General features: G+C 41.2%; 1 protein-coding gene and 1 non-coding gene across 4 annotated transcripts in view; one reads left to right on the forward strand and one right to left on the reverse strand.

The window, feature by feature from the left end:
• Nucleotides 1-987: 987 nt before the first annotated feature.
• On the reverse strand, nucleotides 988-1,178 carry LOC125465195 (U2 spliceosomal RNA). The gene has a single exon (XR_007250190.1). It is a non-coding gene; the product is annotated as a U2 spliceosomal RNA (small nuclear RNA).
• Nucleotides 1,179-5,692: 4,514 nt separating this feature from the next.
• Nucleotides 5,693-12,080, forward strand: part of LOC125464821 (transcription factor AP-2-beta-like) — a 71,812-nt gene continuing 65,424 nt past the window's right edge. Inside the window, exons 1-3 of one of the 3 annotated variants that reach the window (XM_059654291.1) lie at nucleotides 5,693-5,859; nucleotides 6,123-6,385; nucleotides 6,994-7,455. In XM_059654291.1, coding sequence (XP_059510274.1) covers nucleotides 6,359-6,385; nucleotides 6,994-7,455 — 489 coding nt within the window. In that variant the 5' untranslated portion in view covers nucleotides 5,693-5,859; nucleotides 6,123-6,358. Of the gene's footprint in view, nucleotides 5,860-5,940; nucleotides 6,386-6,725; nucleotides 6,835-6,993; nucleotides 7,456-12,080 lie in introns of those variants that run through there. The other 2 variants (XM_048557637.2, XM_048557638.1) reach the window with 2 other exon arrangements.

Genomic DNA, 12,080 nt, shown 5'->3' on the forward strand with positions numbered 1-12,080 from the left:
GCCTTCACAATTATTTTGACAGCAAATCCTGGGCCGATTTTGAATTTAAAACGGTTCAGTAAATGGCCTGTATGATTTCACAGTTCTGTAGCTGGTGTAAAGAAAGGGTGGTAACAGCTAGCGTCCAAGCGCGCAACTGGATTGCGTGAATGGTTTCATCCTAGGCGAAGCAGAATACTGTTGTACCACCACTTCTCTGTGGGTCGCATTGAGTTTGGTGACAAAGGTACACAAATAAATCCTATCCCTAGATGATTATTTTTTAACATTGGAAACCTTCAGACGGTTTTCAGCCCTTACTTAGGGCAGGAGAAATTTATAAAGTTACCAGTAGATTCAACATATCGTCCAGGGACGTTTAGAATGTGTATTCGTACCAACCTGGAGTCAAGCTGCCTTCCACAGGTAATCTTGTGCTGATTTATAACTACGTGTACATTTTCGTTTTAAAGTGGTACATTGTTCTGGTTGTTTGTACCTTTCCTACTGAGTACTACCCACTAATTTAAATAGATTACTACCGGTTAGACGCAGATCTGGAATCACAATTTCTGAAACACTTAGTACTGTGTAGAAAAGTTTAGATCAGTTTTTTTAACAGAAATCATCAAATTTTGCTTCTGAGAAGAAGGCAAATGAGTGACTGGAATATAGACACCCACGCAACAGGGCTGCAAGATATCAGCATCATACCCCCAGCAAATAATCCTGAATACTCACAGAAAAATTGCAATTTCGTTTCAAGTAAAATCTAACTTCAATAACTTGTGGGGAGATGGCGATTACTGTTGCCTTCAGTTTGTACATGGAACAAACAGCTCATTGAATTCTGATTTTTCCCAGTGATAAAGTCATTTGGTAGGTGGCAGTGTCCTCGTGCGATTAACTATTTCAAGTCTTGTTACGTTGTGGTTGCAACAGACACAAACCTAAAAGGTTTCCACCTAAAACCTATAGTATGTTCGGAGATAGCAAGACCTGCAAGTGCTGGAGTGCACCATTCTCGGAGACACAGCAATATCAAGATGATGCGAGGATGGACGGAGCAAGTCCCTATTCCAACTCCCTGCTCCAAACATTAGATTAATATAGAGTCCTCCATTCAGGGACATATCAGACATTAAAGCTGCTAAGAACGGAGACTACACATGATCTTAGCCAAAAGGCCGAGAAGCTATCTGTTGTATATTCCACTGGGTGTCACTGTGACACTAATACACGGAACTGTCAGGGCGGAGAATGAAAATGGGAAGCCTGCTCTGTATCCAGCACACTGGCTGATAGATCGCAAAGTAGAACTGTGAACTCGATGCAGAAAAATCTATGAAAAAAACACTTTCTTTTGTGTTAGCAACTATAGAGCAAACATATGTTATCTTCGAATCAAAGATGAGTAGAAGTTGCAATTTGAATCTGACTTTAGAACGTTCATTTTGCAAGAGTTTGGAACTTGGCTTGATAGAAATCATCAAACAGTTGATTTTAATAATTTTAGAGATATCCTTTCATATTTGCATCTTACGTGTGCATTGGTGTGACCGTGCATGCTGGGGATGGAGCGATGTATGTGATTTACGGAGAGAAGTCGACGCGGAAAATAATTCGCTTTAAGGAACGTTTTGACAGAAAAATTTAAAATAAGTCGTCCCCCGGACAGGCTAACGATTTCTTGTTTGGAAAGAAAGATGAGAAAGTAAATCGATTAGTAGCTTTTTTTCTGCAAGGGAAATGAGATTTGTAAAGCATTTTATAGTGGGTTTAACTGAAGGTGAGATTAAACTGTTCCAAGAAGGAATTTAGGTCTCTTAAACGATAAGAGTCACCCCTTTCCATTTCTCTCCTGTCCAACGGCAACAACAGAAAACCGGGGATTGCTGCAGGCGACAGAGGGAGAATTCAATCGATTTTAATGTGAGATCATGAATCTGTGATGTCTCTCAAAGCTTACACCGAGAACCAGGACTAAATCTCCGAACAACATACGAATTACAGAAAGGCATGGCAGAAAGAATCGAATCACATACACTTTTATACCACATAGCATAACAGCAATGGAAGTTACACAAAGAAAACAGATCAACATTCTAAGCAGTTAAGGACGGGTAATAAAATTAAAATAAAATATTGAATGACATATGATGTCACAACTCGTTTAGAGAGGGCGACCAGGATCCCTGACGATTATTCAACATGAACACGCAAAAATGGAACCTATATGTAAAATGGCACGGTATTCAAATAGGGATCATTTTCAGACACGAGTATATTTGTACAGATGGAAAAATTCGAGATCTATAAGACATCGTTTTTCGATGTAATGTAATCAAAAAAGCGGTGGAGTCAATTATGAGGTTATAATCATTTCAAAACTGCAAAAGTATTTTTGAATTTAAATATGTGGAATATTATTAGAAGAGTCAGAAAACACTTAGTCAAGCGCCACTTGCTTCTGCCAAATTATTTCTGTATTATCATTTCCTGGCGTTAACCAGTAGGAAATCGTGCGGATGTTGTGCATCGAGTGATTTGTGTAGCTTTCAAAACTGGAGTAGACAGCTTCTCCAGATTTGGGAAGAGGCAAACGTTTCCAGTCTTGAACAATTGCTCAGTTGTGTTAATGCTAATAAGATACAGTCGGTCCCCTTTCTGTTTAAAGTATCTTATGAATAACTAATGTCATCTCTTCAAAACAAAACTTTAAAGGGGGCCATTAATTTCTTACGGAACTCTTGTAAAGCATGAATAAGGTAGACACCCAGCCTCAGTCCCAAAAGCAGTAAACTAGACGGGGAAATTGAGTTTATTTTTCCAGTTTCAGCGTTTCTCGAGGTCCAGCTACTGTCCCAATTACATTCGTAAATTTCTACACTTTCGCAGACTATGAAGCCTTATCGTGAAAAGGACATTACTATTCCATTCGCAGTGATGATAAAACCATCTATCTTTTGTTCTTAGGTGGAACACAGACTTTAGCCGTGTTGGCAAAAAAGTATGAAACATAGTTCAGATCAACGTAATAAAGTGATCGAACCAGTAATAAGATCGAGTATCTCCATGTGCCAGTTAAACTGTGAATAGCCTTCCGAAATTAATGTACATATTTACACACGCGCGCACATATGTAAATAAACATGGTAATAAACTTTTTATTCGTCCCTTATATCGATATTTGCATTCAAGTTAATTTTGTACACTTGGTTTTCCCCATTGATTTTCCGGCATTATATCTGTACTTTTTTTGTAGTAAAGGTAGGGCGACATGAATGTTCAGTGAGGGGGAATATCCCAGAATGTATTCCTTGCATTGAGTCTTCGATCACCGGCAAAAACATACCCTTAAAAATGCACAGGAAAATGCATTTCTTGGTTTTAGCATTAGTCTACAATAACTCCGAGGAAACAGTCCTTCGCTGGACATTATTAAAATGATCTGTTTGATTCAATGCGTGTGAAGTTAATTAGTATACACTGTGCAGCGTCTGCGAAGTATGCTTAAAACCTGTTCTTCTCGTTATGCAGCTTTCCCCATTTGCTTTAGTATGACAAATTCTAAATGTCTTGGATGATTCTGAGCATTCGTAATAAAATGCATTATCAGTGAACAGTTTGTCTAGGCTGCCTCGAGAACCCATTCTAGTCAGAAATCAAAAAGCTTTGATTTTCTTTTTCCAAGGTGTAGTTCTTGACACAAAGTGATCGTTACCGAGGTCTAAGCGATGCAACCGAATGAACGGAAGAAAGCCCACTGTGTGCATCTAGTACGCCAGTAAAGCTACCAGTGAGAGGCACTAGTATCAAAATCATGTACATCTGTAGATTGAAAATCACCTACACCTCCCCACGCCACACCTCCATCCCTCTGTTTCTTACAGACACCGTTTTTCTGAACTGAAAAGAGACAGCACTTTGTCATGCATTCAAATGCACTTCTCATAAACATAAGCTCCTTTTCAAAAAAAACAATTCCCATGCTCACAACAGCCTTTTTTTTCACTCAGTAATCTCTCTCCCGATAGCCAAAATATGTTACTTCTAGAAATCGCTGAGAAAGCTCTTGTTTCTCGTAAAGATTCACATGCTTTTCGATCCAAATGGACTACTTTCACAAGCTCCAAATTGAACTTACACATCAGTATCGCCCAGAGTCTGATTACGATCCTTGTTGCCACTAAGATCATTCTAATATAAGTTGCGTAGTTTTTTTTCGGGGTTGGGGGTGTATATTAATATTTACCGTGGATGGATTTAACGTTCAACAAATTTGAGAAAGTTTTCTTCGTATGGTTTTGTTCCTTAAACATTTTGTTTGGGATTTGAATGGAAATTGAATTATTAATGTTCGAATTATATGTGTAATGTTACCACCATAGCACATATAACTGACACGTTGGGGATTTAAAATGTAAATCAGATATCCCCCATGGCAATCCCGCTACGAAATAGTCATTACAACTGACCCAAACATTATTGTATTATTAACACTGCGGATATTCATACGTTGGAGTGAGGATGGAATATTTCTGAACACAGTCTGGTTTATAGGTAAAAACGAAGTTTAAATATTGTTCTGAAATGTTTGTTATTGTATTGATCCACCCTCCTGTCGAACAAATTGGAGTCTAATCTCCCCACGCCCGTTCTACTCAGCCCCTGTTTCGAATGGTCTATGTGCTGTTAGCGGCCATTTCTAAACTCTCCCATTCATTTGACGGGTAAATTCTAACTGAAATATAACAAGTACAACATTGGGTGGCCGGTTACGTGCAGTTGGAAGGGAGGACATGAACACAGTTCCGGACCTACATACTAAATCCACTAATTCATTCATTGCACCTGTTAGTGATCACCGTCCTCTCAATATTATTAATTTGTAAACGTAAATGCGGATTTTGTCGGCGCACTTTCACATTGCAATGGGAACGCTGCACATTTTCTACTACTGTTGCAATCTGAAAGTTTTATTTCAAAATACCTGCGGGAGTTAAGAGAAAATACAGTAGAGATGGACAGGAACGAGAAAAAACAAATTGATTACCTGAAGTGATGTTAACAAAAGCTACACAAAGGAAGTACCGTGCTAGATTTGTAAATGAGCTCCTCGGTAGATTGTGTGCGCGTTGACGTTTACTCGTGAAGCAATTTGTTAACTGTCTTTATTGTATGAAAATAGCAATATTTAACCATTAAATCGAAAAGGTCGATACGTCGACTATAGCACAGAAATCTACCGCGTACAGTTACCTACACTTTGCACAGAATGGAGTTTATGAATATTTAATTACCGCGCTCTGAATTTTTTTTGATATTATTTCATTTCCACACATCCACCGAACTATTACAAAAGGATACTAAACAATCATGAACTGTATTTGGTTTTTGCTTTGCTTTCGGCGGGGGCGACGATTCTCCGGCGCTGAAAACGGACATGGAAATTCGGGAAGAATTCAGCAGCAAGCCGGTCAGCCCTTTCCGACTGGTTTCAGAAGCAGCGAAGCCTCAAGCGACGCCAACTGCTCAATGCATTCAGATTTAAAATAAGCCCTGGGGCAACATCCCTGGACTGTAGAAAGGGTAGAAAAAGCTTAACAAGCGCAGCGATTGCCGGCTTCGACCGCCCAGGCGTCCCTCAAACTTTCACCAAGTTATCTTCCCGCAAGATTGGAACAGATTCCGGGCTGAAATTGATGTCGTTTTGTGTGTTTTTTTAAAATAGAAAGGGAGCCTTTCTTTTTTAAAAAAAGTGTTTATTTTCTGTAAAATGTCAACGATTAATCTGCCTTTCGAATGGCCCGTGTCTTTTTGGCCCCTGTCCTTGGGCTTTGGAGGATTTGCCCCCCAGCTGCAGTCACTTTGTATCCGGTATGTGAGAAGCTGCGAGCGGTGAAAGCAGAGGAGCGCGCACAGACAAGTCTTAATAAACAACAGCGCGCAAAACGTATTTATATCGGCTGTGGCTTTTCTTTGTAAATGTCTCGTTTCGGTTCCTTCGCTATTTCCCTCTCCCTCCCAGATCAGGAGTTGTTCCATTTGACACAGGAAGTGCGCGTCCCCGGAGCCGAGCGTCGGGAACGCGCGGTGCTCGTTCACGCTCGGCTGATTAGAGATTTGCTGATATTTAATAGAAGAGAAAGCCCGGACTCAGTGAGAGAGACAGAAAGAGAGAGGGAGAGAGAGAGAGAAACTCGGACCCGATCTTTGCCTCCAACGCCTTTAGCTTGGTACCTCTTGCGAACATATCCCCGACAGACGGATCTTTATGGATTTTGGGCTCGTTTTCTTTGGAATGTGTTCCGATTGAAACAAAAATAGAAACAAGAAACTGGGATTGTTCGGGATTTGGTGTCCCTAGATCGCACAGATGTTGGTGCACACATACGCTGCAATGGTAAGTACGGCACAGAGGGGAAAACGGGGCCGTTTTATGGGATGGAAACTAACTTGGTGAAATCGTCTGGGGGAAATGAAAAAGCTGATCTCACCAAGTAATGTACTACAGATGGTTTACCTGGGTCGCATTGTTTTTTTTCTCATTGCTTTCGTTGTTTTAGCCAACTTTCCACATTTCACAATGCAGCTGAAGCTCCCACATGGTGCAACTTTAATACGTTAGTACTCAAGAGAAATTAAACCGGGGACCGTGTGTGTTAAGGGAATGGGGAGGTATTTTCTGCTTTGGGCTGGCACTAGGTTTTATTTCTCGATATGTGGCCGATCTATTTGATCCCAGCAACTTACGGGGGTGGGGGTGGGGAGAGCGCAGATGTAGTTTTAAATCGAGGCAGAAGTCAAGCAGAGAAAAACAATTAAAATAATGGCACCAAGCTGTAAACAAAAGTAAGAATAACATTGAATAAAGAAATGTTTTTTAAAAACATCAACTATACATGAAGTCTCAGAGATAATGGGAATGTTAAAATTAGAAGGGGATTATTACATGGTTTTGCCCCATGAGTTTCACTCCTTTAATCATCTCTCTTGATTTCTCTCACCCAGGATCGACATGATGGGATGAACGGCAGCCACAGTGCCCGCCTCGCCCAGCTCGGCTCCATGAGCCAAGCGCCCTACTCCACGGCTCCGCCGCTCTCGCACACTCCTTCCTCGGACTTCCAGCCGCCTTATTTCCCGCCGCCCTACCAGCCTCTGCCCTACCCCCAGAGCCAGGAGCCGTACGCTCACGTCAACGACCCTTACTCCCTGGCCAGCCCCCTGCACCAACCCCAGCAGCACCCGTGGCAACAGAGGCAGCGCCAGGAGGTGGCGGCTGAGCAGGGTATCCTGCATCAACCCCGAGGTCTCTCCCAGTTGTCAAGCCTTGACCACCGCCGGGATTACCATGGGATCCGGCGGCCTGACGTGCTGCTCCACTCCGGCCACGGCCTCGACTCCAACCATGGACTGGTGGACACAATCGCTCTTCATGCCCTCAATCATCACGGACTGGATGATGTACAGGTACAGGCTCCAATACACTGAACACTTGATATGAGTTGTACACATACCAGAGAAAAAAAATGTTTCGAATGACTTCAGGAGAATATAATAGTTTTAGAGAGTGCGAAAGATCCAGGAGAATTTTACAAAAAAATTAAACCTACAGTAATTAATGACATGATGTTACAGTTACATTGGGCAACTTGTACCAATAAGCTAAAATTACAGAATTAAACGGAGTGTAAATGCTTGCTAAGTTTACAATGAAGTGTTTGGCATTTTTTTGCGCTGCACCCAGTACCCTTGCAGTAGTTTTACAGTCAGTCCGGGAGAAGGCGGCTGCATTGTTTGCAGACGCTGACGACTGTATTTACTGCAACCCGTTAATGTGGAAAAAAACCAACTCTTTTAATCTAGTCGAACTCCCTCAATTATATAAATATATTGAGGAAAAAGAAATACACCGCTTTATTTACGAATGCGTTTTTCTTACTCCGAGCCGAACATAGTACAAGTTTTAGTTTTATGTTGCAAATGTCTTTCCCAGTTGATCTTTAAACAGCTATCCGATTTGGCGAATGGTATGTTAACATATTTACTTCGTTGGTATAAGATAAATATTTTCACATTAACGCCTGCTTGATTGAGTCGCTGTCTGAAGGATAAGGCTATGAATGTGCGTGTGTGTGTGTGTGTATGTGTGTGTAGAACATATGATTTCGCGTCTTGCTACTTATGAATCATTGTGACCTATGCGCAGCGCTCTTGACAACAACGAGCTGGTTGGGGAAGAAACGTTAAGTAAAAACACATCTTAAGCCACGAAAAAGTGACAGTTTATAACACAGACATTTCATTATTTTCACACTTCGGATTGTGGGTTTTGTCCGGCTCACTCCCCTCCCTATATTTCTCTGGGTCTGTATGAAGGGTTTGTATGGTCTAATGGATTGTGTTTGAGCTATGACTGGCTGATCAGAGTGCAATCTGACAAATTTCACTAAACACGACTGGATTTGGAAGTGGTATCACGGTACAACGGCAGCAGCCCCCGTAACATGAACAATGATATACATATCTACGGGGTACTGGACAGGACAGCGGTGAGAGCCTCAGCGCAGAGTTTCCGAGCGCGTTATTTTTTCATTACTATTCAGTCTGTCTTTCCCCATAGATCAGCGGGGTTGGAGGCAGGGGGAGGAAGGGGAATGTGGGTTAGGTGGGGAGCTGTTCAATATATACCCTATGACGCCTTTTCCCGTTTTTTTCCCGTTAAACACCAAATGATTTCTAGTCACTGCAATCAGTTGGAAATATTTTGCAGCTTCAATCTCAGCCGTTAGCAGTCGCAAACAAGGCCACTTGGAACGTTCACGCCCACCGTTCGCTTTCCGTCTTCCATTAAGTGCAGTTGCAAAAAAAAGAGGTTAAAACTGGTTTGTTTTAGCGTGGAGCTCTTCATATCATTTGTTCAAGACGGCCCGAATCAAGTCGGGGGAGATTGGAGTTGCGCATTTCACTGGCGGCTCCCTGTCTTCCTGCATTGGCGGGATTTCTTCATTCTCATCTCGGTGGATTGATTGTTCCACTGAAAGATTTTTTTTGTCTAATTATAGGCTTTGTGAATACTGTTCGCTTTATTAATTCCGCAAGTTAATCCTGTGCGTGGCACATAGCAGAGGGAGAAAAAAATTCCAAATTCAACACCACAAAACAAACATTCCGAGAGAATTCATCTGTGATCGAAAGAAAAATCAATTTAGGCATTAGATAGAAAGATTGAGTAATAATCGTAAAGTGCCCGCTGTACGTGGGTTGCGACCATGAAGAAAAATATGTCCACTGGCGCGACAGTGCTTCCCTGGTTATACATGCAGTCATTGTCTATAATTATTTTATAAGTAGGTGCAAAGTAACATTTAATAGGATTTTCTCTGGTTGGATAAATTCAATCTTTCGTCCGCATTGAAAACAGTGCGCTGAGGTCGATTTGCTCACTGTTAATTGCGGGGTTTTAATTTTGTTATTATTGTTGAAAAGTGTTCTTTGACTTTTCAATCCCAGTTCCAAAGTGTAAGACTAATATCTAACAAAGAGGTGCCAAGAAAACGAACGCGTTTAAGGAGTCTCAGAATTGGCAAGCAATTTGCGAACATTGTGCGTATTAAAATTCCCCAATTCCAACCGGGCGCGCATTTTAGAAATTGTTATGCGAGTTTTCTCAAAAGGGGATGAAAATCTCACCCCGCCCCTGTCTCTCGGACACCACTCACTCGACAGCTCCCAGCAAAATTCGAGTAGAGGCAATGAGTTTATATTGCATTTTCCAAAACACGGACTGTGTATCAAGCCTGTGGAATGATAATTAATAGGAGATAGGATAGGATTTATAATCTACAGATACATAACAGTAATGTACTCAGCCGTTTTGCGCGATTGACCAAATTTATTGTCGAATGTCACATTAAAATGCATTGGGAACATTTCGATGTACCCAAGACTTTTACTAAATAAAAATCAAAATGTTAAACAGATTCAACCAGTACTTGCCCGGCTAATTGAAAATGGGATTCAGATAGTTGGTAAGTTAGCAAAATGTCCAGTGAAGATACGTCCTAAAAAAAGTGATATTTTTTGTTAAAAGGACTAATTCTGTCGCCACCCTAACTTGGTAGTCATATGACAATCGGACTTGCATAGGAAGCGAACTTTAATCACCGCTCTCGCTAAACTAGCTTGAAGATGTTTGCTACCATACATCCGCAGGGCGGATTAGCCTGCAATTCGCATTGCAGGAGTTTGGATGTAAGTTTTAAAACCAGGTGCACAAATTAACATCCAGAAGCGGCATTTCCGAACCAGGTGTCAATTTAATATGAAACGGGCTATCGCCCCGTACTGCATCTGCCTCTGGTCAGTAATTATTTCAGAACAATGCAACAAATCCCTAAAATTAAACAAAGGAGTGCGGGTGCTGGAAACCTGAAACAAAAACAGAAATTGCTGAGGAAACTCAGCGGGTTTGGTAGCATCTGTTAAGAGAAAACAGAGTTAATATTTCGAGTCCAGTGACCCTTCTTCAGGAGCTTCTTCAATTCTGAAGTGGGGCCACTGGACTCGAAACAATAACCTTCTTTCTCTCCCTCTCTCTACAGATGCTGCCAGACGTGCTGAATTTCTCCAGCAATTTTTGTTGCATAATAATATCTCTTGCTGTTTCCAGTGCTTGCGTCTCCATAGAACTGAAATTCCCCCAGAATACGGACAAATTTAGAGTCTATTTCAATTATAAAACTATCAGGTACGATTTTTCATCTTGATTTCAGCGCAACGGGTAATGACGGACTAATGGCAGTTCAGTCAGAACTCAGTGCAGTTTAACATAAAGTATGACCTATGGACTAAATATTTATCTAACAACTTCATTAAAGTAAGTTTCGAAATATTCTCCAACTTCCCAAGTTTTACACTCCTGTTGACCAAAGTATAGCCACGTAGACCCGGGTGAAAGTACTGTGTAAACTCGTCAGGTACAGTGTATTTTGGGTAATAAAGGAAGTTTGATGACTTCCTGCTTTATGAACATTTACTCCTTAAAGAACTCGAGAACCCCGGGACATCTTGTAAATGATCAGAACAGATACAGCTCAAACCACAAGCACCTGGAAAATAAAGTTAATTGCGAAGAATCCGCGGAATGTTCGAACTTGCTTGGCTTTTACTAGTTTGTTACACGAAGGTGCTGCCTGTGCGAGCATGTTTGCAGATGGCTTGGGGTGGGGTTGCGGGTGGAGGGGGGCGGACAATTTCATCAAGCTGAGCTTCCATTCAACGCCGTCTCCTCTTTGTGCCGCATTTCTGCCATCTCACTTTGTCCCAAATATGAGTTTCCTCTAATATCACCCTCTCCCTAGTGCCACATTTTCTCAGTATCACAGTGTTTCTAATGTCATATCCCCATTCTGTCACATCCTTCCCATACGTCATTTTCTCTACTATCAAATCCTTTTAATGTTACATACCACTAATAATACACCATGAGGTCATGTTCCTCCTAATACTGCATTCCCTTAATAATGATATTCCAGCAATATTCCAATCTCTTCTGTGTCACGTCCCCACACTATCATAGTCGCCCCAATATGACGTCTGTCCCAGCACTGCGTTTGTTAGGAGTCGCAAGTAATAAAACTGGGGGCCAATTTCGAACTCCTACAAAGGCAAATGTAAATTCTTGGTGTCTAAACATGATCGTTGGAAATCAAGATTTGAATGTTCCTACACTACTTGCAAAAGTAGAACTGACGGAGTTCTGGCTCCTGTGTGTGAGTGGAAGCGAAGTAGGAGTTACAAAATAATGATATTTAAGTCAGATAGGAACAGTGGAAAGAAAATCTCTTCAAAGATGAACACATGAAATGGAATTTTATCAAATTAATCTAATTTTCATTGGTGCAGCTTGCTCTTGCTTGCTTCAAATCTATATAATATGCAAAATCGAGAAAGCAAATTGATTTTGATTATTTTATTATTTTGATTGCTCTTTGGGGCATTAAACTCGCCCGGAATAAAAGTTCCATCTGCCCTGAAATAATCAGTCTTGTCCTTACCTGATGCGAATAATTTGATATGAAGCGATACTCACA

Source organism: Stegostoma tigrinum, chromosome 24 (genome assembly GCF_030684315.1).
Source record: "Stegostoma tigrinum isolate sSteTig4 chromosome 24, sSteTig4.hap1, whole genome shotgun sequence".
NCBI classification, from domain to species: domain Eukaryota; kingdom Metazoa; phylum Chordata; class Chondrichthyes; order Orectolobiformes; family Stegostomatidae; genus Stegostoma; species Stegostoma tigrinum.